At 43.3% G+C, this 23250-nt stretch overlaps 1 protein-coding gene across 3 annotated transcripts in view; it reads left to right on the plus strand.

Moving 5' to 3' along the window:
* PHYHIPL (phytanoyl-CoA 2-hydroxylase interacting protein like) overlaps window positions 1-23250 on the plus strand; it is a 143722-nt gene that overhangs the window by 49138 nt on the left and 71334 nt on the right. The window contains exon 1 of one of the 3 annotated variants that reach the window (XM_053312786.1): window positions 1591-1615. The exons of 1 other annotated variant lie outside the window; for it this stretch is intronic. In XM_053312786.1, the coding sequence (XP_053168761.1) occupies window positions 1606-1615 (10 nt within the window). In that variant the 5' untranslated portion in view covers window positions 1591-1605. Of the gene's footprint in view, window positions 1-1590; window positions 1616-1843; window positions 2401-23250 lie in introns of those variants that run through there. One more of the 3 variants, XM_053312784.1, reaches the window with a different exon arrangement.

Below are 23250 nucleotides of genomic sequence, written 5' to 3' on the forward strand. Positions count from 1 at the left end.
CTTTGTTTTTGCTGCCTCAAACCAACACAGTTATTCTTCTGGAAGCAGTACTAGTCCTTGTCCACCTTAATTGCCTTTTTGGATTTACAATTAAAGTGTGTCACGAAGTAATCCATGTTAAGTGACTGTGCCAGGCGTGTCATTAATAGCAACAGCTTTGCTATGTATACTGTCAGATGGGACAAATGAATCGTGTATCAATATAAAGAGAGGCTGGGGATGGCTTTGTAACTGGAATAAATGTGAGACACATGCAGAGTGCAAGCGTTGTAGATCAGACTTTGTTTAAGACACTCTTGGCCAAAAAGTGAGATGCCAGCATGTGAGTGGAGTGAACTTGTAGCATCAGAAGGTGATATTAAATACAACCCTTGAGGGGAAAGCAAAAAGTGTTCTGCGGAAAGTTGGAGATGGGCAGTGGGGAGGGCATATGGATTGATGTGGGGTTGCTAAGATGTGGATGTAGGGGGATAACATGTACACGGTAGGCAGAAGAGAAATTTGAAACTGCAAGAGATGAATGAGCAGAATGTGTGATGGAAAGCAGGGGAAGTTTATCATAGGGTAGTGCAGCCTAGTGTGGCACAAGTCAAGTCCAAAGCCTGGAAGGGTCACCACTTCACTGTGCAGTACAATACATATATGCAGCCATTTGTCACAGTACAGGAGAGGCAAGCAGGCCTCCTTTTGCCATAGCCAGGCCCATGTGCCCCCCTGCCCCTACTTTAGATTTGCCAGAATCTTTGCTGCCTAAGCCACTGCTATTGCCTTGCCCCAAGTTGGCTGCTTAAGCGGGGTGTGTGTGTGTGTGTGTGTGTGTGTGTGTGTGTGGCTAGGAATCTAAGACCTCTATGTGAGGTCTTAGTGATTGGCTAGATTAATCAAAAACACTTTTATTGAGCAGAGTATTAAAATACACCTCCGTAAAGTTCTTATAAAAACTGTAAATGGGAAGCACAAGGGGTAGAGGTATTCCTTTTTCTCTTACCCAGGAGGGAATGTTTCTAAGCTAAGATGATACTTGCTGTGTCACAGACATGCATAATCTGAAGCAGAAATGGCCAACTTCAGGCTCTCCAGTTGTTGGACTACAAATCCCATCAACTCCAGTTATAATTGCAGTTGGGGATGATGGGAGTTGTAGTCCAACAGCTGGAGTGCCTAAAGTGGGCCACCACAAAAAGCAAGTAAGCATGCATTTTGCTTTAGAAATATTTTTATTAATGTGTGCGCGTTTAATGCAAATTGAATCAATATACGAGTTTTGGTCAATCGATTACAATTTCTTTAGCGGGAGGTTGCAACCCTAACTGAAAGGTATCCACACTTCTGAATCACTTCATCCACGTTGATTTACTTTGGTTAGTAGTATGGAGTAGATGAAGGAAAGGGAGTTCCAGAAAAACATGTATTCAATTTTGTTTTTGCTTCCATGAGGGCTAGAACCCTTTTAAACTTCTCTATGAATGAAATTGCCTGGATTGGTTAATGCCTAGGGAGCGTGAAGTCAGGCAGCAGCAGCATGTTCTGGCCGCATGCCTGCAGAGGGCGGTGACACTGGAGTAGCGTTGCCTGCGCCTAAGTGGAGAAAAGGCGGGAATCGAGATGTTTGCAAGTGAGTGTAAGAGAAGGGCGAGGGAAGGGGCTGGGCTGGGCAGGGCAGGTAGAGCCTTATTTGGAGCCGCCGTGGTTGCTGCTTTTAATTCGCTGATAAACCCATTACATAAGGAGCGACGGGGGGTGGGGGGCTTTAGGCGGCAGCCGCCGCTTCTTCCTCTAGAGGGAGAGAAGAGAAAGCTGCCTGCAGGCTACGGCATTGCGTTGCAAACATGGAGGGAGGGGGGAGAGGTGAGGTTGGTACAAGCGCTGGGCTTGACTCAGCAGTAGCCGCGCGCGGCCCCTTTAAACGACGAGCCCTGCCAAGCGTGCTGAGTGTGAGCGGCGGCGGCGGCGGCGGCGTCTCCCTCCCCTTCCCTCGCTTACTCCCCGCTCCATTGCAGTGACAGTCAGTCCCCCTCCGCCCCCCTCCCCCTGTGCCTGCCTTCCAATCCGCGCCCGACGCCGCCTGCCAGCCAGTCCCGGGGAGGGAAGTGAACGCGCGCGTCTCTGCTGCACCCAGCAATTTTGCAGCCAGCCTGGGGAGCGAGAGAGGCAGACGAAAGCTGCTGCTGCTGCTATTGCAAAGTGTGCCCCTTCCCACCACCCATCTTCCCCCTCCCCGTGACAGCACAAAATTTAAAGAGTCGGGGAGAAGAAAATAATAAATAAATCAGACAAGAAGTAGGGATAAAACAATGGAGGTGCCTCGCCTGGATCACCATATGAGCAGCCCGACCAGCCCCTGCGAGGATGTCATCAAGAACCTCAGCTTGGAGGCGATTCAGCTCTGCGATAGGGACGGTGAGTTGAAGGCTTGGGGGGTGGGCGAAGCCTGGGCTTAGCCAGACGCAAAACGCTTCCTGCTGTTACCCCCGCCCCCTCCCATGACTGCTAATACATAATTAATCCCCCCCCCCATGGCTCTTTGTTGCCACCTCATCTAACCCTCTCCCCCTCAACCCCCAACGCTCACTCGGATTTAGGTATAAATGTTTCCCCTTCTATCTACTCTCTCCGTTAGAGAACAAAAGAACAAAAAGGGGGGACACCTTGCCGCCTCTTCCCCTCCTCCATGGAATGAAATAAACTGGTTTCGTGGTGCTTTGCACAGCGTTTGCCCGTATAGATGACCGAGGAGGGGCAGACTAGTAGCCTTTCAAACGTTAATGAATGTTTTTGGCTCCGAGCACGCGATCGGGTCTGAATTTGCGCAGCCACAGCGAGTCCGAATCTGGCCCCTGCGAACTAATGGAGATGATCACTTCTTGCGAAGCCATGATCTCGAACCCCTTTGTGGCGCCCTGAATTATTCGAGTAGCGGGGGAGGTGAGAGAGTGATTCCAGGATGGAGAAATAAAGAGAAACGTCTTTAACCGCTTTCCCCCCGCATGCAAAAACTTGTTGCCAATTCACACGCTATATTTTTGTAACTAATTAAACACAGCTCAATTAATCTCTCAAAATAGGGTGGTGGTGATAATTCAAACGGGGAGGTGGGGATGGAGAAGCTGGTTTGGGAGTGGTGGTCGGGAATTGGGAAGAGAATAAGGAGGGGTTTGTACGTTTCAGCACCATGGATAGTTACAGCTTTTCTTTAGTGCTACGATTCAAAATTGTCCACCATCTACACGAAATCTGCTTGGTATGGTCTGATATAATGCAAAATATAGAACTGATGCAAGACATCTTGTGTGCCAATAGTAAATCCTTTGTTCTATACACAGCTACAAATGTTGATGCTCCGAAAAAAGAGTATATGGAGAATTCGTTTTTTAAAAACGAATGCATGAAAGCAAGGGATCGTGGTACTTAATTAGCTCCTTAAGGTTCTAAGTGGAATAGTTAAAACTACCTAACAAATGAAGTTTGGGTTTAGAGTGTAATAGGGATGTTTGAGCTGTAGAAACCTAGCCATTTGTAAGGCTGTAATGAGGATCTTGGAACAACCAATTTACATAGTGATGCACCATCGCTGAAGACTAGCAATTATAAATGTGTTTAATATTAATTCCATACAATTATGTTTGACTTCAAAGAGGAAGTACCATGCTAAAAACACTACCATAAGAACTTGTGTTTAGAAACATTACTGTAGATAATTAACTTGCAGAACACAGTTTCTTTTTCATATATTTCATCTTTTTGTTCAACATTTAGTAGCTTGCACAATTTAAATTATTTTAATCCTAGTTTAAATAGTAAAAGCAGAAGTGAATATGGCTTGTTTTGGTTTATTGACTCTGCACCATGGTTGTCGTACTCCTCTGAACGTTTGGTGCCTTAATATTAAATTGCTTCTCTTTATTCCATATTTTGGATGATACAGCTGCAAGCCACAAACAAGTTACCCTGGAGTAGTCCCCTTAATATCGTTTGATATATTGGAGATTACAGTTGCTTCAAGACTGAAGACCAAGACGAGTAACAAAATTCATGTTCTGCCATACCAATAATACGAGACATAGAAAATGTGTTATAATGGGGGCATTTAAGTTCTAGGTTTAACTATTCCAAAGTTAGGGATACATAGAAGGAGGCTGGAGTTGTAGTACTTTGGGGGAAGAGCATTGTGTAGTGGGGGTTGCCATCCACTTTGGGTGATTTGCCTTCTTAGGCTCTCCTCCACCTTGCACTCATGGGACCAGGAGAAGAGGAGGGGGGAAATCTCCCTCACTCATACAGAACCTTGAAGAGGCTTGTGAGTCAGTGAAATGCTTTGTGAGCCTCCTCCAAGCACAGAGTTCTAGCTGATGGAGGGGAACAACATTCTTTTCTTTTAAAATCATTTTGGCTTTAAATATAATGGCAGAAGTGGAAATCAACTGGCAGCACTTTACCAGTCTACACATGGAAGCCTGGAGTTCTAATTGCATAAAAGGCAGGAAAGCTGCCATAAATCCAGTCTGCAAAAACATGGCAGAACAACTGAAGAAACTCAGAAATAGTGATCTAGCAATAATAATGCCTGACCTTTCCACAGAAATGAGTGGATGAAAGGTGGACGCCTTGGGCTAAACAGGTAGTGTGAAGCCCACATAGGAGCGTGATATTAAACAGCGGTTTCCATTTTTTACTTGAGTAAGAACTTTCTCTGTAGATTTTGGATTAGCTATATGCTAGCTAACCTTTGCATATAATTATAGTGCGGATGCTCTGATTCTCAAAGAGCTCCACCACCAGTGCAAGACTAACTTATTTCAAGTGTGTTTGAGGTGGGACATTCACACATAGTTATATCAGAGATAAACATTTAAGGATTTGGCATAGAACATTATCAGTCGTGTGCAAAGCTCACTGTAGAATAGTACTTGAAGCATACTTTGTTTCCAACAGGTGGCACTTAAAGACCCAAGAATGCTTGTATAGCAAAGTGTAAGTGGGGGGTGACCCCTCCTTTTGAACACAGCAACATATAATTAGCTATCACTTATATGAAGTTGCATATTCCTGAATCATCACATAATGGGGTGCAATTCATCAAGGACTGTTGCAGCACACTATGCATTTCTGCGGCACTTCCACAGGGTTTCTACAAAAAACCTCACCCCCAAATGAATTCATGTTGCACAGCAGCAGTTCTGAAGAGGGATTGCAGTCTGCTTTATGCAACTCTCATACCTTTTTAAAGTTGCGGGTTGTTCAACTCCCTTTTCCCCACATTGTACTAATTTTTTCCCCATGGCTGCAATCTTTCACAAAGTTAAGCATGTGCAAGCCTTGGTGAAATCAGCTGAGAACATTAAATAGCAATAGCAATAGCAATAGCACTTACATTTATATACCGCTTTATAGCCGAAGCTCTCTAAGCGGTTTACAATGATTTAGCATATTGCCCCCAACATTCTGGGTACTCATTTTACCGACCTCGGAAGGATGGAAGGCTGAGTCAACCTTGAGCCCCTGGTCAGGATCGAACTTGTAACCTTCTGGTTACAGGGCGGCAGTTTTACCACTGTGCCACCAGGGGCTCTTTAAAGCCCATATTAGCAATGTTTTCTTTTGAGAACCTTGCAAATCAAGGAGGTGTATATTATTTGGAATTTACTAAAGCTTCCTTTAGTAGTTGAAGACAGATCATCCTGGAGAGAATCTATCTATGTGGTTGCTAAGAGTTGAAACCAACTTGATGGCACTTAATCAATCAAAGCTTCCTTTTAACTTGCACAGCACAATGTAAATCTAATTAGACAGCCACTAACAATTCCAGCCAAAAATAATGTACATACAAGTGTGAAAAGACTCTAGGAATACACAGAATAACATACATTCATAGTAGGTATTTAAATCTGTATTTCTTATCTATACATATATACCATTTTAAGCTACTGCTGTATTGTGGTAGATCTGTAACTGAAAATCCTCTAAAATATTCTGTTTAAAAGTAGAGCAATTATTGAGCAATCACATTTGAAAGTTCATTTGAGTACAGTACTTCAGAATTTGAAAAGTTGGCTTGCTTTGTGACTGTTCAGATCCTGATTACAGCCACTATGAGTGCTAAATCTTTATCAGGGATCCAGGCTGAAATAGTCCAGCTAATGATGACAAAACTACATTAATAAATATTTTTCTTTATTATATTATAAGTTTCCTTTCTTCCATGGTGAGATTTGGTAGGGTACATTGGGGTTCCCAGATGGTCTCCACCCAGGCCGTGACTTGACCAGACCAGACCTTTGTTCTTCAGCACTATTGCCATTTTGAATAATGTTTAAAATTTGGAAAATTAATATATTCAAAATTCAAGGAAATATAATCATTTATTCCAGTATCCTGCGTTTTCTGCTCAGGGTGACTTACAAGAAATATTAACTTTATAACGTACACAATGTACGTACATTGATGTTTATGTACTTCATATAGATAAATCTCATACATAATATGATATATAGTACATAAATATCTATATAGGATATTGCTGTCATTTAAACTAAAAATGAAATGAAAGAATGGTCCACAGAGGTTGTGAAGTCCCTAAAAGCCTGCCTAAAAATGTTTTACAATGACACCTAAAAGCGTGCAGCTAGCATGGCTCCTAATTGGCCTCCGTGGTCAAGATGCCCTACAACTCTGCTACATACTTTGATTGAGAGTACCTTAAGCCAAGATTCTCATGAAGATAGTAATGGGCATGGATAGTAAAGAAATGTACTAATCTTTCTTCCTCAGTCTGTTGCTCCCTAGTTGGTGTGGAGGTCTAAATACAGAACTCTCCTACTCACAAGAGACTTTCCGCTTCACCCCAACCAAGGACATGGTTCTATAGAATGGAATGTATATGCACATATACATTCTGCTCCCTTTGCAGTCAGTGTATTTGTACATTGTACTTTGCTCTCCTGTCTGTGGACCAGAGAGCAACTAAAAAACGCACCAATGCAGCTACAATTTCCAACCACCTCTGTCTTACATTTCCTTTGTTATTTTTTACCTTTATATATTGGCAATTGCAGCAAATTATTGAAATACTTTTAGTTGAATGCAATAAAATTGTTTTCATTTCACTGTAATATCTCCTGTTCCATATTCAAAGGTATCTGCGACCACTCCTCATCAGCTTAGCAGTTGGAACTCTTGTGGTGATTGTAGATAATATAAACATTAACTATATGCAAATAATAGTTATCCAGTTGGTTTCAAGATCCCTTGGTTTCATCGGGCTATCTTGCTGTTGTCACCTTGAGCTTTTTGGGGGGGATTTATTTGTTTGATTTATACATAGTTTTAGCTGTCAGCATCTAAGTATCTACATGCGAATATGTTATGTTTTGTTCATAAGGTGTAGCATAAAACACATAAGGTGGCTCCATAGTGATCCATTAAACAGATTATAGGTCAGCTCAGTGATAGCCTAAAGACTTGGACTTAAGACATCTTATCAACTCTGTATCCTCCAGTCATAAATGTATGTACACATTTTCCATATGTGATCACTGGAAAGGTTCCTTGCAACTAAATCTCCCATAACAAATGTTGTGTGAGTGCTTATGTTTCTGATGTACGAGGTTCCTTTTTCCAGAACATGCTGGCTATTTACACGTTTTAGCAACAACTAGAAGCATTCAGTTTATTAGAGCAGTGTCCATTTTTGTAGAAAATGGACTAAAAGAGCTGTGCCAGGGCTGCCAGTGGAATTTCATGTATATTTGAATATCTTTCTAGTTCAGCTCCCTGTGAGAAATGGCTTTTAAATGTCCTCTGAAAACCAGTTCTAGTTGTGCTGGATCAGACCAGTGTATCCAGTTTTGCTTCCCACAGTGGTCAGCTAGGTGCCAAGGAAGCCCAGAAGCAAGGCAGGAAGGTACATTTCCACAGTCATGCCCACCAGCAACTGATACTCAGAAGCATACTCTCTCTGACCAAACACAATAGTTCCATTTAGCTAGCTAGCATGGCTATTAGCTGAAGATAGACCATTCTAATTGAATCTGCCTAATCTTTTTTTTAGTGCCACCTAAGCCGGTAGCTGTTGCCACATATTTTAGCAGTGAATTTCATAAATGAACTGTATGTTTTGTGAATATGGTACGAGTGATGAGAGTGTAACATAACTCCTCTAAAAGCCATTCAAAAATTTTGTCACCTTGTCCTTAGTTATCATTTTCATAATGTAATGTGTTCCTGTTGACTTTGTGAAATGTTTCTAATTAGCTGCCCACTACATGAGCTGTCTCATGGCCATATTTAATTCTAATCTCTTATTCTGCATTGCTTGTTCACTTCTCCCCTGGTCAATTCCCTTGCCTTTCTCCAAACAGTTTTTTTTTTAAAAGTAGGCCTTTGCTGTTTAATTTCTAGTGATAGTGATAGGATACTATATCATACTGCTGTATTGTGCAGTGTGTACTCACATTCATTCTGTGGTGTTGTGATATTTCATGATGTATTTTATGGATGTTATAAGCCACATCCAAGACCATGATTGGCTAGGAAGCAGGGTGAAAATAGAAGGTAGCAGTGCTATGTCTCAACACTAAACACACTCCAACCTTGTTCAGAAGCATTTTGTTTTAGGTATTTGAATGCAAGCTACCAAGGGCTACTTCTGCATAGTATCCATTCCTAGTGGTGGTAGGGTGTGTGTGTAGAATTGATGTTCAGTGGACTTTACCTTTCATGCTTTCTTTGTAAAATTGTAGTAAGTTCTTTCACAGTCCATTTCCTAATGGGCAATTTCCCACCCTTCTCCCTTCCGTTGTGTAATCTTTGTCCAGGTTATTTCCCTGACCTATGATTTGTTAAATAGTCAGAATTTTCTCTTTCTCCTTAAACACATGTGTATTAAAATATCCAGCCATTTGCAAGTTGCAACTACCAAATTCAGGTTACTGTCATGGGCACATTTCACCATTTTGCATTCTGTCTCCTGGATCATTAATCAAGCCTATAATTATACTTAGAACTATGCCCAACATCTGTGATACATTGCTGAACACCCAGTCCAGCTTGAATCCATGCCATTTGCCACAAGCCTTTGTTTAACCATTTTGTAGCTAACCTATCCCTGTTTCCATCAAACAAGGCTTTGTGGAAGAAAGAATAATGACAGAGATGGCCTTCACTCAAAACCTCTGTTTTGATTAGCAGTCATGGGATAAAGGGACAAGTCCATGTGTGGATTGCTAACTCGTTGAAGGACAGGAAACACACGGTAGGTATAGAGAGTTTTCACAATGGAGGGAAATAAGAGGTGAGGTCCCCCAGGGCTCTGTACTGGGACTAGTGCTTTTTATTCATTCATAGATGATCGAGAAGTAGGGGTAAGCAGCAAGGTGGCCAAATTTGCAGATGATACCAAATTCTTTTGGGTACTGAAATCCAAAACAGATTGTGAGGAGCTCCAAAAGGATCTCTCCAAACTGGGGGAGTTGGCAACAAAATGGCAAATGTGGTTCAATGTTGGCAAGTGTAAAGTGATGCACATTGGGACGAAATACTCCAACTTCAGGTATACGTTGATGAGATCTGAGCTGTCGGTGACTGACCAGGAGAGGGATCTTGGGGTCGTGGTGGACAGCTCGTTGAAAGTGTCAATTCAATGTGCGGCAGCTGTGAAAAGGGCCAATTCCATGCTAGGGATCATTAGGAAGGGGATTGAAAATAAAACAGCTAATATTATAATGCCCTTATACAAAACTGGTGCGGACACACCTGGAGTACTGCATACCATTCTGGTCACCACATCTGAAAAAGGACATTGTAGAACTGGAAAAGGTGCAGAAGAGGGCAACCAAGATGATCAGGGGCCTAGAGCACCTTTCTTATGAGGCAAGGCTACAATACTTGGGGCTTTTTAGTTTAGAAAAAAGACAACTGCGGAGAGACATGATAGAGGTCTATAAAATCATGCATGTTGTGGAGAAAGTGGATAGAGAGAAATTCTTTTCCCTCTCACATCACACTAGAACCAGGGGTCATCCCATGAAATTGATTGCCAGGAAATCTAGGACCAACAGATGAAAGAGCATTTTCACACAATGCATAATCAACTTGTGGAATTCTCTACTACAAGATGTGGTGACAGCCAACAGCCTGGATGGCTTTAAGAGGGGTTTGGATAACTTGATGGAGGAGAGGTCTATCAACGGCTACTAGTCACTACTAGGGCTATGGGCCACCTCCAGCCTCAGGATGCCTCTTAGTACCAGCTGCAGGGGAGTAACAGCACTAGAGAGGGCATGCCCTCAACTCCTACATGTATTTTATTTATTTATTTATTTATTAGATTTATATACCGCCCTTCCAAAATGGCTCAGGGCGGTTCACAACATGATAAAAACAATTAAAACAAATTAACAATTAAAATCAAACTATTAAAACACAATAAAACCAATAAAACAGCTAAAAGCCCTGAAAATCAGGGCAACAGTTTAAAACAGTTAATCATTTAAACCTCTGGAAGGCCAGGCCAAATAGGTAGGTTTTAAGGGCTCTCTTGAAGGATAGCAATGATCTCAAAGTACGAATTTCTGCCGGGAGTGCATTCCACAGCTCAGGAGCAGCTACAGAGAAGGCCTGCCTCTGCGTCGCCACCCAACAAACCCGTGGCAGCTGGAGACGGACCTCCTCAGATGACCTTAACGTGCGGTGGGGATCATGTAGAAGAAGGTGCTCTCAATAAGAGAGGCTTTATTGTAGGCTTAAAGTGGCATCTGGTGGGCCAATATGTGAAACAGGATGCTGGACTAAATGGGCCTTGGGCCTGATCCAGCAGGGCTGTTCTTATTTTCTTATGATTGTTCATCATCATAAATTGGTTCATAATGTAGTGGTATTTCTAATGAGAGGTCAATACTATTTGAGCCATCTTTCAACTGTATAATCTTTAAATTTGTGTTTAACTCAGTTCTGCACAACTTGTAACCCAATATGCTGAAAGAAGCCGACCACTCTATGGTAGTCTAAGAGGGGCTTATTGAATCTTCCCGTTTTGCTGCCTGTGAAGGGTGGGAAGTTTCAAAGCTACAGTCCATAATGGGTTGGCTGTGTTTTGGCTTGTTGGGTCATATGTTGTGCAGGCCTGGTCTGATTGCATATGAAAGATACTGCTCACCTTGGCTCTCTACACCAGTGTTTCTCAACCACCGGTCCCTGGACCACTGCCGGTCCCCGAAGGGTTGAGTGCCGGTCCCTGACTGGGAGTCAACCCACCCCCAACTGAAATCAAGGCACTCACTTCCTCAATTTTGCACATGGCACGGAAGAGGAAGAGTATCACGGAGGCATGGGACCCTTCTTGTGCCTTGCCTCCATGTGCTGCTGAGATCTTCCTACAGCTATCTTATTCCCTATCTTTACAGCTTCAAACTGTATGCGGTGCAGGGGCATGGAGGAAAAGGTATGGCAGTGGGTGCCACTTGAAGGGCTGCTGGTTCTTGCATGCTCATTGTTTGCAGCCAAAGGTTGGTTGATTGAAACCCAGCTGCCTGTTGTGGTCGAGCCGCCTTGAGAGGGAACGCTGTTTCCCTCTTGCATCAGTGGGGCTTGCTTGTATGTTGTTTTCATTGGCCCCATGTAGCTTTTGAATTTTTCTAATGGCCCAACATCCCCTCTCCATTGAGTAATCACAAGCACCTCCACTCCAGACATACTGGAGACAAATTTGTTCACCCAGGCTTTTAGATTCAGGGGTTCTCAACCTTGGGTACCCAGACGTTGGTGGACTTCTACTCCCATAATCCCCAGCCATAATGGCCAAATGCCATTGTTGTTGGGGGTTATGGGAGTTTAACTGAGGGACCCAAGGTTAAGAACCCCTAATATTCCATGTTTGCAAAAGATTCCAAATTTAATTATTTTAATGCTTATATTATTTTCATTCTAAACTGCCCAGAGATGCAAGTTTTGGGCAGTACAGAAGTCTGATAGATAGATAGATAGATAGACAGACTTGAAACCCCTTTACTAACTGCTGGTCCGGGAAACTGTGCATGAAGAATGTAGCGGTCCTTGAAACTCTGCACGAAGAATTTAGCGGTCCTTGACTCCAAAAAGTTTGAGAAACACTGCTCTACACTATGTCAACAGAATAGTTTTTAGTACAAAACTTGACCAGATCTCTTGTATATTTGTCCCCTATGTAACAACTAGAATTCAGGTTCAGCAGGTTGGTGGGCTTAACAGAAAAAAAAGAACTTAATTGGTCTATGGAATTCACTGGTAAGGGATGGATTCTATTGATTCATTGCTATGGGCAAAATTATTTACTTTTATTTTATTTATCATATTTTTATACTGCCTGATATGTACATCTCTAGGCGGTGTACAAAATTTAAAATAATATTTTAAAATCAGCAGATTAAAATACACGAAACTATTAAAACAGTAGCATAAAACAATTATTAAAACAAATTATTAAAATTCTAATTAAAAGCCTGTGAGAACAGGTGAATCTTGAGGGTCTTCCTGAAAACAAACAGAGAAGGATTATTTCAGCAGAGAGCATATTTCAACACCCCGGGACAGCCACAGAGAAAACCAGGTCCTGCATCACCACCAAATGAGCTGGTGGCAACCATAACTGGACCTCTCCAGAAGATCGTAACAGGCAGCAGGGTTCGTATAACTTATCCCTGAAATTGGGCTCTGTACCAAAGGACTGGGGACTAGCAAATGTAACACCGATTTTCAAAAAGGGATCTGGGGCGATCCGGGAAATTACAGGCTGGTTAGCTTAATGTCCGTTCCAGGCAGATTGATGGAAAGCACCCTCAAGGATAAAATTGTAAAGCACATAGAACAACAGGCCCTGCTGGAAGTAAACCAGTATGGCTTCTGCAAAGGTAAATCTTGCCTCACCAAACTTTTGGAGTTCTTTGACCGTGTCAACAAGTGTGTGGATCAAGGTGATCCAGTCGACATAGTATACCTGGACTTCCAAAAAGCTTTTGACAAAGTTCCTCATCAAAGACTTGAGGAAACTTAGCAGTCATAGGATAAGGTGACAGGTCCATGTGTGGACTGCTAACTGGTTGAAAGACAGGAAACAGAGGGTAGGTATAAATGGAGAGTTTTCACAATGGAGGGAAGTAAGAAGTGGGGTCCCCCAGGGATCTGTACTGGGATTGGGGCTTTTTAAATTATTCATAAATGATCTAGAACAGGCCTGCTCAACTTTGGCCCTCCTGCAGATGTTGGCCTACAACTCCCATAATCCCTGGCTATTGGCTACAGTGGCTGGGAATTATGGGAGTTGTAGTCCAAAAACAGCTGGGGGGCCTAAGTTGAGCAGGCCTGATCTAGAAGCAGGAGTAAGCAGCGAGGTGGCCAAATTAGCAGATGATACCAAACTCTTTCGGGTAGTGAAATCCAAAACAGATTGTGAGGAGCTCCAAAAGGATTTCTCCAAACTGGGGGAGTGGGCGACAAAGTGGCAAATGCGGTTCAGTGTTGGCAAGTGTAAGGTGATGCACATTGGGATGAAAAACGCCAACTTCAAGTATACGCTGATGGGATCCGAGCTGTCGGTGACTGACTAGGAGAGGGATCTTGGGGTCGTGGTGGACAGCTCGTTGAAAGTGTCAATTCAATGTGCGGCAGCTGTGAAAAGGGCCAATTCCATGCTAGGGATTATTAGGAAGGGGATTGAAAATAAAACAGCTAATATTTTAATGCCCTTATACAAAACTGTGGTGCGGACACACCTGGAGTACTGCATACCATTCTGGTCACCACATCTGAAAAAGGACGTTGTAGAACTGGAAAAGGTGCAGAAGAGGGCAACCAAGATGATCAGGGGCCTAGAGCACCTTTCTTATGAGGCAAGACTACAACACCTGGGGCTTTTTAGTTTAGAAAAAAGACGACTGTGGGGAGACATGATAGAGGTCTATAAAATCATGCATGTTGTGGAGAAAGTGGATAGAGAGAAATTCTTCTCCCTCTCCTATCACACTAGAACCAGAGGTCATCCCATGAAATTGATTGCCGGGAAGTCTAGGACCAACAAATGGAAGTACTTTTTCATACAACGCATAATCCACTTGTAGATTCTGTACTACAAGATGTGATGACAGCCAACAATCTGGATGGCTTTAAAAAGGTTTGGATAACTTGATGGAGGAGAGGTCTATTAACGGCTACTAGTTGGAGGGCTATAGGCCACCCCCAGCCTCAAAGGCAGGATGCCTGAGTACCAGTTGCAGGGGAGTAACAGCAGGAGAGGGCATGCTCTCAACTCCTGCTGTAGGCTTCCAGCGGCATCTGGTGGGCCACTGTGCGAAACAAGATGCTGGACTAGATGGGCCTTGGGCCTGATCCAGCAGGGCTGTTGTTATGTTCTTTATGTTCTTATGACAAAGGAGGCACTCTCTTGAATACACTGGACCCAAGCCATCTGAAAATTGACTTCTGAAAATACTATTTATTGAATGATGGATCTATCAGCAGCTGTTACAACCCTGAAAACTAGGAATGGATGATCCACAGTCTGAAACTGTATTCTTCTGATTACCAGGTGCTAGGGACTAATAGGATGAAGCTGTCTCTTGCATGCCCTCCTTGTAACCTCTGGATGATCACTGTCATAAACACTGTGCTGTGCAATATGAATCATTGATTTGACTTAGTGTGGAAATTCTTATGTTCTGTCACTAATGTTCCTGCAGTATTCTGGATGTACAATGGTAGATCTAAGAGAATAGCTTGGCATGTGTTTGTGTGTGTGTGTGTGTGTGTGTGTGTGTGTGTGTGTATGATGGATCATGTTTTGATCCATCAGAGAGATATAGTAAGTTATGAATTTCAAGCCTTCAGGTTTTTTTTGTTGGGTTTTTTAAAAAAAAGAAATATGAAACTTTGCAATCATATTAAGGCTTGGAAGATTGCATCATTGTTTTTTAAATGTTGATTTCTATATGCCTACATTGGTGTGCCAGCAGTTGATTCTGCTCCTGAAAAAATTCTGCTTGTGCAGTTATTCCATCTTTTGCAGCTGTCCCTTTTGGTGGCTAAAGTGAAGTCAAGTCAATCTGTATTTTCAGTCATTGACCAAACCAAGAAGAAGAAGAAGAACATTAACAATTAAATATAGTTACATTAAAAATCTGTTCCTTTAAATTTCGCATTTTGGTGGCGACATAACAAAATTTATCTACTACATATGATACTTTTACATTCTTATCTGCTAATAGGTATGTTACAACAAGGTCGTCTGTCCCTTGCTGTCTTTTATCAATGGGCTAATTAGCTGACACCTCAGTTTTTGATAGATTGGACATTTTAAAAGAATGTGAGCCATAGTTTTGATCGCTCTTCTGCAAGAGCATTTGAGATCTTCATACTGTAATTTCAGATACTTCCTGTAAAGCTTTGTGGTTTGGTGGCTAAATCTCTTGGGTCTGGGCTGAACCACTTACTGCTGCCAGTCATGTAAAGGTAAAGTGTGCTGTCAAGTCTATTTTGACCCTGGCACCCACAGAGCCCTGTGGTTTTCTTTGGTAGAATACAGGAAGGGTTTACCATTGCCTCCTCCCATGCAGTGTGAGATGATGCTTTTCAGCATCTTCCTATATCGCTGATGCCCGATATAGTACCAGCAGGGATTTGAACCGGCAACCTTCTGCTTGTTAGTCAAGCATTTCCCCGTTGCGTCACTTAAGGTGACCCGCCAGTCATGTAGCATGTGCAAATAAATGCAGCTATATCCCAAAGAGGATTGGTTCAAAACAAAATGATTCCTAGGGAAGGTCTAGTGCGAAACGGCTGGCCTTATCCTTCCCATAATTTTTTATAGTCTACTTCTCTGACTTTGACTTATTTGATCTCTTCGGGGTTTTGAAGAGAGGTCTCTTCATTCATAATCTTGGCTTCCTTTGCCCTCTTTAGTCTTTCAAACAACTTTGCAGTTGCAGCTCATTAACTTCCCTTCACTTCTCATATTCAGAATCAGCTTTCTTCTCCTTTGCTTGTTCATCTTAATTTCTCTGGCTCCTTCCTTGCTGTGCAGCCCATGTCCTTGCCCATGTTCAGCTTCCTGAGGAGCATGCTTCAGTTGAGGTGTGATTGAGGTATGACCTACCTATTTGCATGTCTCCATCTTCTTCTTGGTCGACTAATACAGGACAGATGACCAGGGCATCAATTTAAGGAGAAGTAGCAACTGTAGGAGAAAATACTTGCAATGACTAGAGTCGGAATCATGTTGACTACAAAGAAGTATGCACACAGCTGAAGCTTTGCTTGCCATTTTCACTTCAGTGGTTCCCACTGTCAGAGACAAGCCGCTCAGCAAGCAATCAATCAGCAGAGCTCCAACTGTTTGCATGCATTTCTTTTCCATGCATGCTTCTAACTGCTTTAGTTCTGGGTCTGGGTCTGTCCTCTAGCAACAATACCACACTGTGTATATCCAGTTAAGATGGGTAGTACTGGCAGTAAAAGAGATCCAGAGTAGTCTGTTGGCAAAGTGTCACTCTTGGGCTTAGGAATCTCCAGCCAGCCCCTACTTTTGCTATATGACTTTGCGCTCATTGCCATCTCTCAGCTGGACCTGCCTCACAGGCTTGTTGTGAGGACCCTAAAATAGGAACATCCCTGCACCTTGACCTGAGCGCCTGGAAGGAAAGATGGAGTACGAGTGTGATAGACGCATGATAAATCATGCGAGTTGGTTCTAAGTAGAGGACATGTAAAAAGGACTGCACTCCCTGGATCTGCTATTGCCTCATCGTACCAAATGGGTTATACTTGTTGCTGAAAATAGCTGGCATGTAGCTGACTCTGGATGCATTTCCAGAATGTTGTTTCAGAGAATGACCAGCATGATGTTGACCTTGCTTTACCAAGGGGCCTGTGGCTTGGTGGCAGAGCACATGCCTTTCTTGTAAGATGCCATGTTCATGTAGCAGGTCCCTGATGTTTGTAATTAAGTAGATTTGGGGTGGCAAGCCTAGGAGAGGCTTCTATCTGAGACCAAGGAGAGTCACCTCTGCTCAAGATAGATGGGTCATAAGATTGTCTCATGATGGCAGTTCAGAGTGGGTAAGGCTACATATGGCAGGCACTGGCGTTATATAGACTTTTAAAAGAGCTTTGTTTGGGGGGGGGAACCCTTAAATGTGGTTATTAAAGATGGACTGTTCATTCACATCTTTTATGCTGAATTCACATCTGTGTGTATGTATTTTTAAATGGTAGCATGACTGACATTTAAATGGTGAATCCATCCATCACTGATTGCCACGTGATGAGATGACCTCTAGTATGTTGCCTGCTTTTAGATCCACTGTTAATGGGCAACATGGTTATTCTGTAGGCTTCCTTTATATCAGGGGTGGCCAACTTGAGGCTCTCCAACTGTTGTTGAACTAAAGTTCCCATCATCCCCAGACACAACTTATTGATAGGAGTTGTAATCCAATGATAGATGGAGAAATCAGGTTGGCCACCTCTGCTTTATATACTGTCTGCAGGACCTTTAATACTGCCTGCATATATACTAGGCAGTAATTTGGCACTTATAAAGTGATTTAGTAACTTAGGATTCACATACATTATTTTGGCAATCCTTGCTGTAAAATATTATTTTTGTTAAGCACCTAAAATTTCCATGCACTCTGTCTATCTATTTCTCTAAGGTGTACCCATCACTAATCCCATGCATGGAAGTTCGCAAGCGAGCTGTTGGCAGGGGGAGAGGGAAATGGCGGCGCTGGACAGGCTTGCTTGCGACAGCTGGCAGTGGGCCGGCGGGCTGGCGAAAATGGTGGCGGTGGGCGGGGAGGGGGAGAAAATGGCAGTGGGAAAACGCCGGGGGCGGGTAGGTGGAGAACTAGAGGCGCAGATGCTCCGCGCTCGGCCCACCTAGTATAGATTTTAAAAGACATAGGCCCTGTTCACAGACTTACCAAAAATATATATATATATATATATTTTTTGTATTGTCCCCTCTTTTAAAAAAAAAACAGCCAAGAGGGTCTGCTCAGGACCTTGGAACAGGAGTAGAGGTGTTCAACCCCTTGATTCTGTGCCATTTTTCCCTGTTGAAAATCCCACCTCCTCAAATGGTGCTTTGCCCCCAGAACTGCCATTTGCACCCATGGTCCCTATCCAGATTGCTCCTCCTGTAAATACTGGTTGCAGACCACAGAGTTATAGATTGCTCCTCCATCGCTACACAGCTTCTATTTTAAAATAGCTGCTATTGTAAAGATTTTTTTTAAAACCCTCTAACAATTACATGTGTGCAGTGTTGGTCTTGACAGACACAATACAAAGCAAAAAAGAGATGTGGAGGGAAGAAGAAAATAAGCACATTCAGGTACCAAAAGTTTCAAGTTGCGTAATTACCAGGTGAAATAGCCATTGAGGAGATGGTCCTGAGAGGGGAGGAGCCGAGTAGCAGCAGAGCTTCTGGAATGAATTCTGCTGCTTTGCCTCTTCCTCTGTTGGGGCCGGATGTAATGGATGATGCTAATACAAAGTGCCCTGGGAGAGTAGGCCAGAATTATTATTCCAATGGAGTGAAGTGGAGCTGAGACTGAGGAATAACAGAGTTCCTCAAACCATCTAGTGAGTTCCTGGCAAAGCTAAGACTTGATCTGGGGACTTCCCTGTTCATACTTTTCGTTGAAATGGTATGTTGGGTCACACTACATAACTTTCCATCATCATCATCATTATGAATTCTTTGTTTATAAGTTTTTTGTGCAGAAGCAGAAAACTGCCTTGGTTCCTTTGTTGGAGAATATAACTGTAATAGTCTGATGATATGTCAAAAGTTTCCAGTTGTAACTGAGAAAACAGGTAGTGCCTTAACCAAAACTTCACTTCAAAAGCTTTGAGCAATGTATGTTGTCATTGCTTGTCTGACCTTGAAACTATTTCTTTCAACATATTGCTGTATATTGTGGTGTTGGTAGCTGAATCCATTTTCATTGTGGTGTTTGTAACTGAATCATTAATCAATTTTAGTTTTATTGTTATCACAAAATGTTCTTGGCTCTGTTCACGCTTGAATGCAGGTGCTATTTTGCATAGATGGTTTTGAAAACAATAATTGGTCTTCTTGTAGGGGGTGGGAATCTGCTGAAGGCTTCAGTGAACCTTGGTAATCTTACCCAAAGCTTTGGGGGGGGGGAGATAATGTATTTCTCTAGAATACTGTAACGTGACTTGCTGTTCTTTATCTACTTCATGTTTCTGTCGTTTGTTCAGACAAAGGGCATTTTCTAATCTGAACATTTTTAATGTTTGATATTGATTGGCAACTGAGCGTTGCTTTTTCTGGATCCTGCTAAAATTTCCATAGGCCATAGGGCTAATTTTCAAAAACTGTTGATTGCCCTCCCTGTCAGGAGCACACCAGAATGGAATGAAATACAGTCAGTTGTCGTTCGGTGCAGCAGCCACATTTCAGTGTGTGTAGGGGGGTGTTTTTGCCAGCATACTGTGTCAGCCTATTTCCCTCTTTCCCCTTTCACTGCTGGAGGAAGATGTTTGGGAGGGAAGGAAAGGCAGTGTCCTCACTCCTCTTCCATGCAGGGAGAACAGCAATTTATATAACTGCATCTGCATCTGTGAGCTCTTTGGGGCCGGCTGTTCCTCCCTCCCTCCTGCCCCGCTCCCCCTCCCCCTCCCTCACTTCTGCCCCACTCTCTTGCCCTCCCTCCCTCCCTCCCCCTCCCACCCCCTCCCACCCAATTCTCTCTTGCCCTCCCCCCTCCCACCCACTCTCTCCTGTCCTCCCTCCCCCCTGCCCCACTCTCTCTTGCCCTCCCCTCCCCCACTCTCCCCCCCCCTCCGCAGCCCGCCACTTGCCGCCCAGTGCCAGCCAGTCCCAGCAGGACGGCCCGCCATCGTGCCTGCAGCCACGGCTGGGCCCGCCTTGCCGCCACAGCTGGGCCTGCAGGCCCGCCGCCAGGCTGAGTACTGGTTCTGCGACCCACCGCTGGCCTCCCAGTGCCTGCGAGTCCCAGCCGACCTGCCACCGCCATTGGCCTCACCTCAGCCAATCAGGTGCGTCTGCCGCCCAGCCAATCAGTTGGGTTGCCGGGACGCATCCCCACCGACACGTCTATGAGAATTAAATATATGGGTTGTGTATGTAAAAACAGTTAACAGGAATTTTATAATGAATACCAAGAATTAAATGACTGGCATTTTCTTTTTTTGTTTCATAAGAAATAAGGATGCTAAGCTTGACTTTGATCCTGGACCCGATATCTCAGTTTCAGATTCCATCTAAATAACAAACTTGGCCATATTACAGCTCCTAATAGTTTCTGGAAGGACAAAGAAGAGATAGGGTGTGTCTTAACTCTTCTTTGAGGGTCCCTCCTTCTGGTTTTGTTCCGGACTTCCTAAAACTGTGAAAAGGTTTTAATTGGTTGCCATGTAACGGACTTACTCAACAAATGGAAACTAATTATGGATACGATTGGACATTTTTAATTGGTTGCTGGGTAGATTTTTCTGCCCAGAAACACCAAAAAGGTCTCATGTTGCTGTTACACAAGTATAGAAGAAAATTTAAAAAAAAAAATCGGTTGAGTGGTACAATGCCTGGGTGTTGGAGGCCCTGGCCTAAGTACAGCCTAGGTGACTAGCCAGGTGTAGCTTGTATAGCAGTGTTCCTGTTGCCCTTTAATGCACAAAAGGGGTATTGGGGGCAGGGGGTACTGAACACACACCACTTTTCTTTTTTCAGCCTCCCCATCTTGCTGCTTGTGTTGGAGCCCAGCTGGGAGGAAAATGGTTTTGGGGGACTGGTAGGGGGAGAGTTCAGCACTGTGCCCAAACATGTGTGCCTTAAATTGCATCCCTTTCCCCCTGGCTTTACATATGATGGGGCAGACTCGTGTTTAAAGACACCAGTCTGCTACCATCATGTGTGGTTTGGCCCATGCTTGCAGACTTTGGGCACCCAAAATTGTGTAGGGGCATGGCTCCTCTGCTTTGCCCTGGTGGGTAGGGGCTGGAAATCTGTTCCTTGACATATTGCTTCATTGATCAGCCAAAATCCACAATGGGGCAAATATAGGAAGGAGATTTTGCTGCCCTGTGGAGTCCTGCCTCTCATGTCAAAAGTCATGGCTGTCGAAGGATTGCCAAACAGTTCTTGTATATTTTTGGAGGCCCAGAAGATCCCATGCATGTGGGCATACCGCCATTCATTTTTAATAGAAGAGTATTGAAAGGAGGAAATAACTGTATACAAACGTACAGGGGAAAGTGTGAAGTAGCACCATACCATTTGAAGCTTGCTGGTAGTTTATCTCCATAAAACTCTTTTGGTTTAAGGTGCATACAGCTTTACAAAGTATGGAAATTATAGTTTAAGGTGGCTGCCTTATCTTCTGTGCCATATACACAGTAAAGACTTTGTACAGTCTTTTATATTTTGTTCAGTCCCTAATGCATTTTAACATCTACGTGAAACCACTGGGTGAGATCATCTGGGGATTTGGAGCAGAGTGTTATCAATATGCTGATGACACCCAAATCCATTTCTCCATGATATCCTCATCAAGAATGATGTCACGGCCTAGAGATGTACATATCAGGCAGTATAGAAATATGATAAATGGTATAGCTCCTCTAAATGCCTGCCATCGGGCAGTATTATCCTTCAAGCAGGATAATATTTTGATGCTGAATCCAAACACGATGGAGGTACTAATGGTAAGGGGTAATAATTTGAGGGATGTGGTAGAAATTCCTGTCCTGGATGGGGTTGCGCTCCACCTAGAGGAACAGGTATGTAGCTTGGGAGTGCTTCTGGACCCAGGCTTCACGCTGGTGTCTCAGGTGGAAGCTATGACCAGGAATGCTTTCTATCACCTTCGGTTGATATGACAGCTATGTCTGTTCCTTGAATATGATAATCTCAAAACTGTGGTGCACTCACTGGTAACTTCTCAGCATGACTCCTGCAATGTGCTGTATGTGGGGCTGCCTTTATATGTCATTTGGAAACTTTAGTTAGATCAAAATGCAGCAGCTAAAGTGGTCTCCGGGGTATCTTGGAGAGACCATATTATGCCTGGAGAGGAGAGCTGGTCTTGTGCTAGCAAGCATGACTTGCCCCCATAGCTAAGCAGGGTCTGCCCTGGTTGCATCTGAATGGGAGACTTGATGTGTGAGCACTGCAAGATATTCCCTTCAGGGGATGAAGCTGCTCTGGGAAGAGCAGAAGGTTCCAAGTTCCCTCCCTGGGTTCTCCAAGATAGGGCTGAGAGAGATTCCTGCCTGCAACCTTGGAGAAGCCACTGCCAGTCTGTGAAGACAATACTGAGCTAGATAGACCAGTGGTCTGACTCAGTATATGGCAGTTTCCTATGCCTGTTTTTAAAACAGCTGCATTGGCTACCAATATGTTTCCGGGCAAAATACAAAGTGCTGGTAATTACCTTTAAAGGCCTAAGTAGCTTAGGACCTGGTTACCTGGGAGAACACCAATTTTAGTATTCTCCCCACTGCACTTTAAGGTCATCAGGAGAGGTCCATCTCTGGCTGCCACCAGCTCTCCTGGTGCTGACTCAGGATTGGGCCTTTTTTGTAAGTGTTCCTAAGCTCTGGAATGTGCAGTCGTGTTACTTTTGTGACTTAGCAGCCTTTAAAAGAGCCCTAAAACATATCTTTTTAGCTTGGCTTTTAGTGAGTACTGAAATTATTTTAAACTAGTTTTAATTTTGTTTTAATGAATGATTTTTTCATTAAAATCATCTGTGGATTTGGAGTTCTGTTTTTATATTTATGAACTGCCTAGAGCCATCTGGGTGAGGTAATATAGAAATCTAATAAATAAATAAATACAAATTAAATAATGCTGTATTTAAAAACTAGGTTCTGTGCACCCACACTTTGCCTTGGTCTTTCATCTCCCTGGGGAAGGATACATCCATGTAGAAATTCAACAAGTGCCATTTCACCAATCATTTGCAGACGCATCTGATGAATTTCCTTTTGCATCCCCGCAGAGTACTTCCCCAAAATGTCACTTACTATAGTAAATGTTGAGGCAGAAATCCAACAGGTTCACTTGGCTACAGATGTGCCTGATGAATTTCTGCCTGATGCACTGTGATGTCCACAACAGCCTATGGATGAACTGCTTTTTTAAAAAGTGCCTTCAATATATACAGAAAATCTGCATTATCCTACTATCCAGCTGTGTTCCTGAAGTAACCTGCACTGGATTCTACAGACATT

Source organism: Hemicordylus capensis, chromosome 3, assembly GCF_027244095.1.
Source record: "Hemicordylus capensis ecotype Gifberg chromosome 3, rHemCap1.1.pri, whole genome shotgun sequence".
NCBI classification, from domain to species: Eukaryota; Metazoa; Chordata; class Lepidosauria; order Squamata; family Cordylidae; genus Hemicordylus; species Hemicordylus capensis.